The 15301-nt window shown below is 43.0% G+C and overlaps 1 protein-coding gene across 7 annotated transcripts in view; it reads left to right on the forward strand.

The window, feature by feature from the left end:
- WIPF3 (WAS/WASL interacting protein family member 3) overlaps positions 1-15301 on the forward strand; it is a 39079-nt gene that overhangs the window by 18129 nt on the left and 5649 nt on the right. For all 7 annotated transcript variants that reach the window (XM_069007205.1, XM_069007202.1, XM_069007201.1 and 4 more), the window contains exons 3-6: positions 10386-10518; positions 11135-11263; positions 12779-13537; positions 15123-15269. In XM_069007205.1, coding sequence (XP_068863306.1) covers positions 10386-10518; positions 11135-11263; positions 12779-13537; positions 15123-15269 — 1168 coding nt within the window. The remainder of the gene's footprint in view (positions 1-10385; positions 10519-11134; positions 11264-12778; positions 13538-15122; positions 15270-15301) is intronic.

A 15301-nucleotide genomic window follows, 5' to 3' on the forward strand; every position in this document is an offset into this window, starting at 1 on the left:
GTCTTAGCATAGGAATTAACCCCCAAAATCAAAATGGATAAAGCTCATAAAGTAGCACCAGGTGTTTATTTGCTGCCTTGTGGCACACTAGAAACTAGGATAGCAGGAGGAGAAAGTAATATGCTTACTTTGGTGATAGAAATGTGAAACTTGAAACAATGATGAATGCTACACTAGCATGTAGATGAATCTTAATGATTACCTCATTCTTATTTAGTTAAAATTTAAAAAATAATTAAAAACAGAATTACTGTTGTAGATAAACCTCTCGGTGTTTACCAAGTTTATTATTCTCATCTTATTTTCTACTCTTGTAATACAAAATGCAGAAAAGCAATTTCTCATGATATAATGCTGTGATAAAAGCATAATTTACACAGAGGAAGGATTTCCAAGGTTCAGAAAAACATCGCCTGATAGTTTTCCTTGCGGGGATGTTTTTTTCCCTCCTTCCCGCAGCTGTTAGATTGAAAACCTTGCTGAGCTGTTTCCTTCAGCCTTCCCAAGAAATTCAGAGAGCTAGAGTGTTCATCTGAAGTTGTGTGGGAGTTGGTTTTGCTCCTATGACATTTAGCACTACTGTTCTTTGGAAAGAGAACAAACAACATATGTAAAGCATCTTGGCTGAAGATAATGATGATTTATGGTATTTTGATTTGATCTTACCAAATATAGTATGAGCGAATGTGCACATACGAGCATTCATATGCATAAATTTTTGGTCATGCTTGCAAATTATTTATTGTAAAAATTAAAGTAATTTCTCAAGTTTTTATTCAGACCCCTAGACATGCAAGTGTCATACCGAAAGAACAGAATCATGCATGGTGCTAATTGCAAAATATGTAGGAATGTGTTTATTAAAATTTTATCTGAGCTGTAAGATCATATTTAGTACTTTGTCATGGAGTCCCTAGGCCAGGAGATACTAAAGCACAGTATTTATTGCTGGTAGGTAAAACACACCAAAGTGAGAAAAAGTGCAGGCTTGGTAATCTTGTTGGTGACTGACTGATCATACAGACTGTGCTAAGGGCTGGACAAAGCACAGCTGAAATTTTTGAGTGCCTTGTTCCAGACAAGATAAAGGATACTGATTTATAGTGTTTTAATAATATATCATATCTCACACCAGTCTGCTTTCGTAAAGAAGTGAGAGGCAATCATGTAGGAAAAAAAAAAGCTGTGTCTTTGTGTGGTTTATTTGACTTAATTTTCAGCTGTTGGAAAATTGAGGTTGCATAGCTGCGGCATCTCACAGTGTTGCTGCGGTTGCCTTCTACTCTTGTAGTCAACAAATACAGAAAGGGTAAGTGGGAGCCGTGAAAGGTGGGGAAGATGAAAAGAAAACATAAATACTAGGCTGGCATTGCTCTGTTTCATCTGGACAGGTACAGGGCTATGGACTGCATATAGTTCCTAGGTGCTAATCTTCTTGAATGCTTCACTTGAGAACTCTAAGGTCACAGTTTTTAATGTATTTAGATGCTGAGTTCTGTTTTGCAGGTTTCTTCATAATGTCATATGTTCTACGAGTCTGAATGGAGTGGAAAGCATTTGAAGAGCATTCTTTCTCTTTGTTTTTCATCTGTGTAATATGCAAGTATGGAAATTGCAGAGTAGAGTTACCAGCTGTAAATGATTGAGCCCAGGTACCAGAAGCAGCCTAGCTGCAGAGAACTAATAGGTTAATTTACCATTCTAATCACAAAGTAAATGCCCTAAAAAGTCAGTACTCCATCTCCAGTGTATGCCGTGGCTACATATTAAATTCCATCTGTCAATTAATATTATACTTTTAGCCTTTTAATTAAAAGAGAACTCAGAATTATAGCAACACTTGAGTAGGACTTCTCTGAATGGCTGGAAGGTGAAAGTGCAAGAAATGCTAGTTTCTCATTATTCTCTCTTGGGTTCACCATAATTTTGTGTGAATGCTAAAAGGCATTTCAGAATGATCAGTGTCTTCTGCACAGGTAACTGGGTATGAGAAATGGCCTAGTGTTCTCAGAGAGAGATTAAATTGTGAGGTGTGTAGGTTGTTATATGCTGAAATTTTTGTTGCCACTACTCATGGCATCCCTTGTCATCCTGGGGACTCTGCTGTGGTAGACAGAGAGAATAAACAGTGCTAGTGTCACCAGCTCCCATGGCCATGTTTTCAGCCTTGTACTGTTTGATGTTTTCATTGCAATTCCAGGCCCTCAGATTTTCTTGTTTATGTAAGAGCTTTCCTTTCTTTTCATTGATGCAGAGGCAGCCATGGGACTTTGAATACCAAAAACTTAGAAATCAAAAGATGAAATTCAAAATTATTTTTTGAAGACAGTCTCAAGATATTTTTGGTATTTGACTTGTGGTCTTTCTGGACTGCTGGAAAACACTTGTAGAGTTGTTTAAATTTTATACTGCATCCATTTTGGTGGCTTCTGTTATTGCATGTTTTCTTTTAGTGAAAGAACAGTCAGAATTTGCATTTAAAATGCGGGTGTCAGAAAGTTAAATACCCACAGAAAAGCTCAGCAGGTATAAATGATCCTACTGATTCTGTTGCATTTTTTGTATTACAGTACAGAAATGGAGCAACCCACGCTAGCAAACCTTAAGTACACCCCAGTTAAGAAGCCCACTGCTCCATCTGAGGCAGGAGCAATTGAACCCTTCAGTATACAAGATCTTATATTACCTGATACAGTGGTGCTAGCATAAAGTGCAGAGGGTTTATTGGGTGCAGTGGCATTGATTTCTGATGGTGTTTGAAATGAGCACTGGGACTATAGATTTAGAAGAAAGTTGCTCCTGCTATGCTGGGTTTTGTGTTCTGTTCCCTGCCATTGTGTGGGCTGGTAACTTCAGGCAGGATAGAGCAGGCACCAGGCTCTGCTAACACTGAAAGGCCTCACTATTTGGGACTAAAGCCAGGACTAGGCGGTGGCTGTAGCACCAGGAAGAGATCCATAACAACTTTTGCACTGCTTCCCTAGCTGGGAGCTGAGAAACAAGGTCGGTGTAGACACAGCCTATCTAAGCACACACATTGCTCAATGACCTTTTCAACCTGGCAGGTTCAGACTGCAGAACTTCGTGTGATGGAGACTGAGATCATGGTTAATCAGTACTGAGCTGGGTGTAGGTGGAATTGTCAAGTGCTGGTCCTGTAATTCTCTTGAAACAATGATTTCTTCAGCTGCCAGGAAGCTATTTGGCAGGTCCCCTCGTGTGGGCTCCCTCAGAAAAGTTGGCTGGAGAGTGACCCCTCACATGGGGGGCATTTGAAGCTCAGCTTGCTAGAAGGCTGAGAGATTGCCGTGTTTGCCCAGGCCGACCAGGTGCCAAGAATTAATTAGTTTTGTCCTATGCTACACAGCAGAAACACAAGAAGTGGCTCTGATCTTGCAAATGACTGTGGAGGTAGAGTCGTGCACAGTGGTGCGGTCTCCCACAACTAAAAAGCTTTAAATCAGAGGTCAGGGCTCTCTTGTGAATAGAACCAAAACTGTCAGGTACCAGATCTCCCAAGCTTCTTTAGAAACAAGCAGTTTAAAATATTTAAAATAAAAGAAGACATCTGCTTTGTTGTTGAGACTTGTTGCATTTTTCCTTAAACTTAAAGGGAGGATTATTTTGATTATTTTATTTTGCATTTGACAGTGCATGAGTGAAACCACACCTGATGCACATGTAATGTAAATACAAGAAGGATGACAATGTTTTTCTCTATGGTAGTTCTGTTTGCATTGTGCTGGAAACTGGGTTTTTTATTTTAATAAGCTCCTTCTTTTTGTTGCTACTTTTCTTGGCACATTCCTGATGGAGACTTTAGATGCTAGTTTGAGAATTCTTTGTAAAAGCAATGCTCTTGCCTCCGGGGCAAATTGTTTCTGCTGCAAATGTAAATTCATTAATTCCTGGCATAATTCTAAACTAGTAATAGTGAATTGTTCTTGGGATCAAGTTGCAAATTCTTCTAGGGTTTCAGATTTCATGTTGAGCTACAAATGCATAGATGACTTTTATAATCCTGTGCTATGTCAAGGAAGACATGCTGGTCATCTTACAGTGAGATTTCTGGTCAACTGCCATGTTTTACTTTGTTGCAGAACAACCTCATTCTTTTAATAAGAAGTTATGACTTTGTAGTTTGTTAGACAGTTCTGGCATCTTACCGGCAATATTATTTTTTTCCTGTCAGTTCTGCTTTTGAAAAGGATGCAGTCTTTGAGGAGCTGAATTCATTCAAATATCTTAGTCCTGGTGGTTACAGGAGTCTCCTTATGGAATACTTGTGGTCAGCAGTTTGTGGTTAAGTGGAAGGAAGCTACAGAGTAAGTTGCTTGCAAGCAGGTCTCCCCTGTTCCTAGTCCACTCTTTTTTATCATCAGTGTTCCCAGAAGGGTGTTTTAACAGACTCTTGCCCCTTGGGGCCCCTTACTCAAGGTCTGTGCCCATCCAGACTGTTATAAACACCAACCCAATGCCTGGCTTTCCTTCAGAGGAGCAGGAGATTTATGGCTGGATAGGGACCCAGTCATCATCTCTCCCTTCATTCTCTCCTGCTTGGAGAGACTTGTGGTGCCATATGGGCAGTAAGAACACTCAGCATCCTTCTTCAGATGCTTTACCAACTCCAAACAAGCTGTGTTTTTCTCTCATATTCTCAGCTATCTCTGATATGATGTGCATACTGCATTACGCAGTTAGCTTCACCTTTTTTGTCCTCTTTCCTGAAAAATCTCTGTTTTTCCACACCAGAATTTCAGTTATTGTTAATATAGAAATAATATTTGGAGAATTTTGTTATATTTCCAGTGGTCCCTGCACTTCCTTGATGCTTGATACATCCTTTATTTAAGGTTTTAGTTGTCTCTCACTGTTGATGAACATTTTCTTTGACCAGACCCGGCACTATCATATTACTGACTGCATTGCCGACCCAGATATTGCTGGTTTTGCCCTGCCTGCTGTTTTAGATGCTGGTTTTAATCGTCCATTGACAGGTCTGTAGGCTTTTTCTCTTGTATTTTTTAGTTTAAATTGTGTCTCTGAATCATGCCAGATTGCATGCCAGACAAGGCCAGGACTGGCTCAGGAACTCTTTTTTTTTTTTTTTTTTTTTTTCATTAATACGTGTCTCTGTGATCAAAATATCCTTTGTTCATTATTTATCTTGCTGCACTGTCTTTCTCTTCCTTAAAAGCCAGACCTGAGGTGTTTCATGCTGCAATGGTGAAGATCACTTGCCTCAGTCTAGATCTATGCATGTTCAGCTGAGCATGGCAGAGAAAAATAAGAAAGGGTTTCTTAAGGGGCATCCTCAAACTCTTCTTTCACTAAAATATATGCTGCTTATGCCTTCTACCAGTACCTATGCTTGATCTCTGCATTGAATCTGGGGGGGGTTTTGTCTAGGGGGGGAAAAAATGGTAATGGGAGAGAGGAAGATTAATTGCCACCAGATTCATAGAAATAATTTATATTGTCAGCAAAAGAGAGAGGTCTCCTTCTGCCCGTAATAAAATGCTGATGTCAGTTGCATTGATTGGGCTTTAATTTTATCATTATATGTCTCACAAAATAGTTAGGGAAAAGCTAAATATATTTTGACTTCTTTTATTTTAGTTTTTTACCTAGTTCAGATAAATAATTTTATACACAGGTGTCTTTCCAGTGTTTCCTATAAAATGTGACCAAGAGAGAAAATCTACTGTGATGATACAATTCATTGCATGTCAGGAGAGTAAATACTCAGTACTATTAAGTTATCTGAATAAAAGAGTATGTAGTGCCTTTGGATGAAATAATGCTTTATTTTATCTTACTTATGGCTCCTATCTAATTTAGAGTTACAGTATTGGATCATCTTTTCACATCACCTGATGAGTTTACTCTGAAAGAAAGGCCCATGACAGCCTGGCTATTGGGTTGTCCAGAAGGCTAGAGGTACATTTTTCCTGCAGCTGTCATGTTTATGTAGATCTACATTACCCTGAAGTACTTACAAATTCATTAAAGAGCATATTTCAAATCAGAGTAAATATAATCCACTTATAGGACAGAATGTATGAACTGTGACTGAACTACCTGTCCAGAGTCCAGAAGATTTCCCCTTTTCTGTATGCAGGGGTACTCTTTAAAATCTGAAGATTATTATTAGTATTAATATAAACTTTTTCAAATGGCTGGTGCCTTCTGCATTTACATCACTTTAGTATCTGAGCACGTATACCTCTTAAATATTTTAAGTATTGTAGGAGCCCAGAGGGTAGGTCGATGCTCCCATCTGTCTTGCAGGATGTAAAGTCACATTCTGAAGGTGATGCAAGTATCACAGCAGAGTGTACCCAGAAATGGAGCTCACTACCATGCATTTCAGTCAATTTTCCCTAGAAAAAGTCTCTCAGTTCTTAATTTGTCTGATACAACCCAATTTAGGGTGTTAAGATTGTGATTATTCAGGGTCAAACCTGGAGAGGTCCATGTAGAGAAAGTGTAAAAATACAGAGTTGTTCTTCTAAACGGAACAATCCACTTCTACAGAACTCCTAACTGGAAGAAGCTCTTACAAACCACTGGCTGTGCCCCTCCACCACAGGGTACTGCACATCAGCAAGTAGCTCTGCACAGGACCTGGTGACATGTATTTCACAAAAACCACTTCTGACAGAGAGGATCCAGCCTTGATCCAGACAGCAGGAGATTGATACTCTGCTGCTGTCTGCAGCTTGGCTGTTTGCATCTCACATTAATTCACCAAATACCTGTCTCTGCTGCCTGAGTCCTCACCACCATTTCCCAGCACAGGTTGTGGTGTGCAGGCAGACCACCCCCAGACAGACTTCACAGCTGACAGTCCAAACTAAGATGCTAAAATCTGAGCTGTTGCCTCCAGTGTTTTGAACACTGCTTTGGCTCTTTCTTTTGCATCTCCAGGTTTCCACAATGTAATTTTAAAGATCTGGAGACCAGAACAGAACTTGTGATTTCGTTTTTGCTCATACTGTTTTTTCTGAAAGGATGAAATATATTGGAGGACTATGCTATCCTTCTTTGCCACACTTGCTCAGTCAGGCTTGCTGCTGGAGCCCCCTTCCAGGTTCAGGCTTGTGGCACTTGGAATGCAGGCTTTAATTTCAGAGATATGACCAGTATTTGTAATCCAGTCATTTTCAGTTTTACATTTGACATTTCCACATTGTGCATTTTTTCCCCTTTCCCCCCTCCACCTCAGCAGTAGGGAAACATGTTTTGGTTTGTTGTTCTTTTCAAATGGCCACAAGCTGCAGTGATTTAGATCTCTCTGTATATTCATGCTGTCCTCATTTGTATCTCCATTAGTCTAAGTTACCAGCTTCAAATTCTGAAATCAACATTGATGATTTACAGTCTCAAACATCACTCTAAAAAAAGTGGTTTGATGGTATTTTCCTATTTTCATATACTTTGAAGACCTGACAGATAGCCTGAACATTAATCCTATACTTTACTGAATATCATAGCTGAGTGTGTAATTTAGGATACTGAAGACAAAACGTGATGGAGTTGGGTGAGATGAAAAGGAAGCCATTCTTATGTTCAGGCTATTTACATGTGTGGTTTGTTCCATTCTGTTTCTAAGTATGTACTGAACGTGACGTTCTTTGTGTCTGAAATAGTAGCAGAAGAGCCTAGTGGTTGCTAAGGTAATGAGAACCCACCGTTCCCTTACCAATTCCTGTAAATAAAGTATGGAATTTAATTTCACTCTGTTACCTGAGGCAGCTCTGGCATCTGATAAAACAAATGATCTTCACATTCTTCTCCACTTCCCTTCCGATTTTCATTGAAATACGGAGATGCTTCTCTTTTTGTAAATAAATGAGGCTGCCCTGCAGATGGTGAGGTAGAAAGTAGCCTAAGAATTACATCTTTTGTCTTGCAGCTGTTTTCCCTCTGTGACTTAAAATGTATGTCGTCCTGCTGAAACACTTCCTATTGCATGTGATCATGACTGAAGATTTGACAGCCATAAGAGTTCCTCCTTCTGTTTTTCTCTTGATGCAGAACTTACGTGTTTATTATCTGTGCTTGTGCTGTGCATTGCAAGCACAGCATGAGTGTGAAACCAAGATTTATTTCTTCATCAAAGAAAGGAAGGTTCTCTCAAAAAACAGTATGGTAAATCCAGGAATTTGCAAATGCAAGACACCAGTAGATGAGTGGGTGAAATACTTATCTGGTAGAACAATTCTTGGCAAGGGTTATCACTGGCCTTGGGAGTGCAAACAAGAAATCCAGAGGAGCTCTGACTGCTCTGCAACCAGGCAACACTACACCCCAGACCATCTTGACTTTGTAATGGAAAAAGAGAATCCATATCAAGCTACTCGGCAGCTAATCAATCATCCAAGTCCACCAGGCTGGGCACGGAAGATTGTATCTCTCACGTATATGAGGAGGAAGAAGAAACAGCTGGGGCATGGGATGGAGCCATGCTTGGAGTAAGAGGATCTATTGTAAGAGAGAGGCAGCTTGTTATGCTGCATTACAGACTGGCAGAATAATATTCCTGATTTTTTATATGACAGATTTTTGTCTTGCTTGTGTTACATGGATATCAAGTCATGGGTCACTTGCCACAGGTTGCCACAAGTGGGTTATTTTAGCCTAATAGCTTTCTGGATATCAAGACTGTATATTCTAATAGCCTGTCTGCCCAGACAAGTAGATCTGGGAGGTGAAGTGGACAGCTGGTATAATATATGGACACTTGAACCCGGAAACGAAAGACAGCTGCTGGATCTAATTTTAAACATAGCCCTTGATCAGATCCCTTTAGATCTCCTGCTTGTCCCGCTGCAGCAAAGTCATTAGTGGGAGTAGAGAGACAAGAAGTTGAAGATACTGGTAGAGAGCTTTCGTGAGGAAGGGAATCTCCCCTGTTCCAGTTATGGTATTTCCATTTTTCACAGTAAGTATGGCCAGCTCCCAGAGAAGGGCAGTGGAAATGGTTTGTGGCTAGTACGTGGTCTAACACTCCTGACACGGGCAGCTCTTCTGGGGCCTCTTAATGGCCAGTGGGACTTCCCGTTCTGCAAGTTCGAGGCAGGCAGCGCTATTTCAAACGAGGAAACTATATAACAGAGCGGGAGGTTTCCTAACATTTTAAAATAATACAAGGTTACCTACCAGCCAGGTTGTAATTCCGAGTTTTTACATCAGGGCTCGGGCATGCGGCGGCGTTAGCGGCGGCCTGGAGCTCCATCTAGCGGGGCACGGCAAATCCCGCTGGCCGGGTTTGGATTTTTGTAGCAAGTACAAAAATAACCACGAATGATATCGTACCGATAGAATTCTTCACTTGGGATTAGAGAGTTAGACACATTATTAATTCAGCAGCTGGTTAAGTGTTTTCAAGTTTCTGTTTTGCTTTCAGAATGCCATTACCAAGCTGGGTTGGTTTTGGGGGGGTTTTAAAGTGTGACAGTACTGTTCTGCTTTATTACAACTATGATGCTAAAATTGAGGGCTATGGAAACATTTCTGGTACTCGTTCTCTTTAGGGAGTTAGCTAACCTCTGGGAATTTTGGAAGCAAGCAGAACATTGCTCCTCTGATGTGAAGATTCCCCTCTATTAGACTGCTCTGTTAATCACAAGAGGTTTAGAAATAACAGCTTTGTTCTTTATTATCTGCTTATAAAAAGTGAAATATCCAATCTTTTTAAAATATTTTTTTTCAATATATAAAACAAGAAACTTGATGAAATAAGAATAAAGAATAAATGTTGTTTGTATGTTTGTTTTATTACAAAATTTTAAACTGCGACTTGACTTTACATTTACCAAGCTTGGTAAGGGTAGAAAAGTTACTAAAATATAACTGTATTATTCTAAAGACATTCTGCTTAAACTGGTGTTAATCTCCAACACAGAGACACAGTCTAAATAAGTTAATTATCACATTCAAATATGAATGCAGCATGCATTTATCTTTTTTCCTAAGCAGAGTAGATAAAACAGATATTTATTATAATGTGACATATAAAAATTTTGATGTAAAGCATTGTAAATTGTATTAAAAGAGCTGAGAGAAGCAGTCGGAGCTGGAGTTGTGAGGCAGAGGCCATAAATGGCCAAATGAGGTCACATTTCACTTAAGCATGCCTCCTAATTTGCTTTCAACAGTATTAGCCCAACTACTATTAGATCTGTGTGATATTTAAACTTTCAGCTTTCCTGCCTCCTGCACAACCAAGTGCTGTTCCTGTTGGCCCGACTCAAAGGCTTGGGAGTGACAGCTGCCAAGGATGGCTTATTTCAAATCTTCTATCCTGTGTTTGCCTGTGGATCCTTTCTAAACACGCATTTTTGTTTGTACCTCCCCATCTAAACTTTTATTGCCAACAGGCAAGCTCAGAGATACCAAAATTGCGAAAGGAAGACCAAAAAGCTCGAAACGCACTCTTGGCTGATATCCAGCAGGGAACTCGCCTCAGGAAAGTGACTCAAATCAACGACCGCAGTGCACCACAGATTGAAAGTGAGTCTGCTCCTCAGTAAGGCCCTGGGGGAGCTTTGCTGAAGCCTTGGGTGTGGGTGAAGGTCAGATGGACAGTTTCAAACTGAAGGGCAGGTTTGAAGGTCAGCAAAGGTCTGCATTATCATATGGCTCTAGGATGCACAGCAAGCACACTTTCTAAACGTGCATTCTGCTCTGAGATCAATGTTAACACTTCATGCTAAGTCTCTAACTGGGTATCACCTTAACAGGCATTCCTTGTTAAAAAAAAAAAAAAAAAGAATTATTAAATCCTTGAGTTTTGCAATAAAATAATTGTGGGAAATGTTGGCTCTAGCAGAAGAATTGTTCTTTATTAGATTAAAAGAACAGAAAATGTTGAAAATTTCTGGAAACATAAATTTAATACTAGGCCTAACACAACTACTTCTTCTTGGTCATGATTCGTGTGAGATTGAAGAGCACCAGAGGGTGCTGTGCTCCAAGCTACAGGTCAGAGAGGGATGGCAGTTTTCTGTAGTAACAGTAGAGGGAGAAGTCTGGCCTTGGCTGTTTGGTGGTGCCAAGCCTTAGCAGTCTCAGGGCAAGGATAAAATTATTTTCTGATAGACCCTAGTTTTTTTATTCTTTTTAACAGAGCCCAAAGGAGCTAACAGAGATGGAGTTAACCCAGCTGTTAATAAAGCTGGCTCTCAGCAGCCTCTGGGAGGTTTGTTTGCTGGTGGCTTTCCTGTTCTCAGACCGGCAGGCCAGAGGGACATGACAGGTAAGGGCTCCATTTGTATGAAAGCATAACTGGGGGGCAGTGATTTGGGATGAAACTACTTTAGGGTTAGCTTTAGTGACTGATTTTTATGGGGTTAGTTGTTTGGTTGGTTTTTGTTTTGTTTTTTTTTGAATGCTTAGTTCGTCATGTGATCATGGAGGGCTCAATTAACAATGTGATTGAAGCCATCTTTCTAGATCTCAGGTGCCTTATTCCTTAAAATGTAAATAAAAAGCTATCTCCACATTCAGTCAGAAAGAGATTAAATAGATCTCTTTAACTGAGCTTTTTGCATTATTTTAATGAAAACTTTTAATTGTGTCTCAAATACAGTATTGAAATCTGAACGTACCTGTTTCGGCACAAATGGCAAAGTCATATTCCCTCCATTAGTGTATATTTCTATGGTATTGCAGTCTTGTGTATTACTTTCAAGATTCATATTTAAGATTTTTGCCCTCTGGATTTTATAAAGTATAGCTTTGATCCAGCAAGGTAATTTACTGACCTGAAAAAGAAGGGTATTGTTGCTTCACAATGACAGGAGGAAGGCAGATGTAGGAGCCCCACTCCTGCTTTCACCTTGGGAAATGCCAGCATCAATGAGGGATGACTTTTATAGTCACAGTAATGACCTCTGGCACTGCTGGGCAGCTGGTGCCTGCTCAGGCAGCACAGAGAAAAGTAGTTATTTGCAGGGAAGACAGAACCTGGCTCTACTCGAAGGCTTTTTGCTCCTGAAAGGCAAGCCCAAGATGCCCAGCACTGTGTGTGATGGGGCTTTTGACACGGCTTCAGTGGCAGTAACTACTCTGAGTTGTTCTTAAAAGCACGGCCATGCCTATCAGACTATGTGAGTGTCAAATGAGATGCCTTTTTTGACATCTGGCTTTGTGATAAATCCTTGACATTTACTCAGGAAAAGACATTTTGTAAGTTCAAGAGTCTTCAGGCATTTGCTGTTAAAAAGGAAATACCAGAACCTGTGCATTCCGGAAAGCCTTTGAAGCATTGCTTTTAAAAATCTGGCTTTTATCCGTGGAGTTGAGATTTCTATAACATTTGTGTGAATTTTTTGATCCTGAGAAGTACTTGACTTGAAGGATGCCAGCTGATCTGTGTCAAACTGCTCGTGTACTTTTCACCGGGACTCTCGATGCCCAGCGGGCTGTACCAGGCAGATGAGACTGGTGAGGAGGGCCCCAGACTCTGCAGAAAAGCGCCTTCTTAATCTGTTTCATTCTGCAGAAGCAGAGGAACAGGGAGGGGAGCAGGGTCTCTCAGCAGGTCGTCACATAACTAAGCAGAATCCCCGGTGCCCACTGGAATACATCACCTCCTAAGCCCCATTACAGCACGGGAAACGTGTTGGGTATGCGGTGTTCGGGGTGAATTAGTTTAATGCCTCCGGCTGTCCACTGGGGAGGTGAAGATGAAGAGCTTGCCCTTGTCGCTGTTCGGTCTGAGGAGTGGGAACGCAATCCAGGTGTGTAACATGTGGTATCTGGTTTCCAGGAGGGAAGCCTGGGCAGCTTTCCGGAGTCCGAGCAGCAGCCCCCAGAGCCTCCGCTCCGCCGAGCAGCGGCGCTGCCAAGGCGAACAGTAGCCCCTCGCACCCGGCCGAGGCTCCAAGGGCAGCTGTCCCACCGGAGCCTCCCGGCACCTCCCGAGCCACAGCGGGAGCCGGCCCCGGGCGGCCCAGCCTGCCCGCCCCGCCTCCACCGCCTCCCGCCGCCAGCAAGCCTTCCCTCACCTTCCCTCCTCCTCCCCCTGTGCCCCCTCCGGCCGACCGCCCTGCCAAGGGGGTGACCCCCAGCCCTGCCCCTCCGCCCCCGCTCCCTCCCCCTCAGGCTGACAAACCCGCCAAGCTACAAGCTGGCGCTTCGCACGCGCCCCCGCCGCCCCCTCCTCCTCCTCCTCCTCCTCCGCTGCCCTCCATGCCCCCCTGCGGGCTGCCGGGCAGGGCCGCCGAGCTCTCTGCGGCCGCCGCCCCTCCAGCCGAAGGAAGGGACTGTCCCCCTGCCACGCCGCCGCCCCCGCCTCCTCCGCCGCCACACGCCCACCCCCCGCCCCCCAACAGGCTCTCCTTTCCCCCCTCCCCGGCCTTCAGCGGTGCTGACGTGCCCCCTCCGCTGCCCCCCAAATCTCCACACTTGCTGTCACAGTTCCACAAGCCAAGCAACATCCAGTCGCTGCCGCTCCCACCCACCCCCGGCCCTCCTCAGCCCGCAGCCGTGGTGGAGACCAGGAAGAAGAGACCCGGCCGAGGCGCAGGTGAGAGCGGCACCTCTGAAGGCTTCTCCCTGCCTTTGGATTTCCCGGGCGAAGTCATGACTTTGTTCTTCAAGGTCCCCTTCCAACCCAAACCATTCTATTGCATTGATGACTGGAGAGCATGGAGGGGGAGGGATGAAGAGCACACATGGGAGGAATACCTGTAGGTTGCACGGCACGTGATGAACGCCCAAAACATCTGGCTTTTTGAGATGTCAGGCAGTTCTTAGCACTGGGCACACATGCCGTACTGTTTAAGCTGCCACTCTGGGAAGTGACATGCTGGTCAGTGGAGGCAAACGCTTCGGACCACTGGGCTGCTGCTTGCTTTTGTGTTGGCATTGGTGTGTCTCCAGCAGTGCAATGGGTGGTACCCTGACAGGCTCAGGTAGGGCAGCAGAGTATGCACCACGGTGTCTGCCAGGTCAGCAGCTGCTCATGTGCCAGCTTGCCCAGGACATCCCTCTACAGCTGTACCCATGCAGGAGCAATATTGGCAACAGCTGGGGAACACTACAGGAGATAATGAAACAGAGATGGGGCAGCTACCAGCCACAGGTGAGCAAAAGCAACTGTGGCTGCAGCCCTCTGCTGTTCAACAAAGAGAAGCAGCCAGTGCTTCCTGTGATCAAGATGGTTGGGCCAAAGGTTTCTCTGACCGCTCGGGAAGTGGGGTATTAGCCAGTATTTCCTTGAGTAGATGGTAGAAGGAAATTTTATTAAACTCCTCTAATGTAATGAAAATAATAAAAAAGATGAGCCTAGATCTGTGTGGGTTTGAGAAATGGAGACAGCTACTTAATAGGGAGCATCTGAAAGAGAATGTTCTGTACCCTGTATTTTAGCAGCCGCATGTCAGGAGAAAGATTACTGGCTCCCTTTGAGAGCCAGGGGAAAGGCCATGTAAGTACAGCAGATCAGGTGCCTTGTGGTAGTGATTAATGCTGCTCAGAACTCTCTGATGAACTGTTACTATGTCGGGATGCCAATTTCTCAAGGTAGTTCAATTTGTACAGTCTCCATAAAATTTGCCTGTCCCTTGGTTATCAAGGAGGATAAGCAGTTTTGAGAGGCTGATAACTTGGAGGCCTTGGGCTCCCTCCCCCTCACATGGCTCCTGTGGTATATCTGCCAGGTGTAGACTTTGATGGCCCTTGCAACTCCTCAGTGAAATGCACAAGACTAATGGTAATTCCATTGCAGAGCTGCCAAAGTGTCAGAAAATTTTCTTTTAGACATACCACCTGCTGTGGCTGTTTCGTTGATTTCCTTTGCATAAAGAGACTGCTTGTTGTTGTAAAAGTGGAAGCATAATCTTCCCTTCCAGACTGGGACAAAACCCCACTTCAGAATGTCACAGTTTCCTTAGAACTGGAAATGGAAAGTCTCAGCCAACTCCAATAGTGACTTGAATTTAATACTTAATGCTACAAATCCATGGTCAGGCTTGACAAGCAACAGCTATGGGTATGTTTGCCCCAAACACTGCATTCTTTCTACACCCCCTCCACTTTTGTGTGCAGTTGACTGTCAGGTTTAAGTCACCATGATATTTATATGCTGGTCTCGTGGGGTTTTTTTGAAGGAACCGGTGCTGGAAAGCTGGTCACACCTCCACAGCCACCAGCAAGATCACCAACAACTGAACTTACAAGCAAGTCTGGAGTCTCAGCCTGGGCTACAGCTCATGATCCCTACACACCACTTAAAAATGGAAATATGCACATCATTGGTAATATCATCTAAATTAAATCTCTTGGCCTT

This window comes from Aphelocoma coerulescens, chromosome 2 (assembly GCF_041296385.1).
Source record: "Aphelocoma coerulescens isolate FSJ_1873_10779 chromosome 2, UR_Acoe_1.0, whole genome shotgun sequence".
Lineage (NCBI taxonomy): Eukaryota > Metazoa > Chordata > Aves > Passeriformes > Corvidae > Aphelocoma > Aphelocoma coerulescens.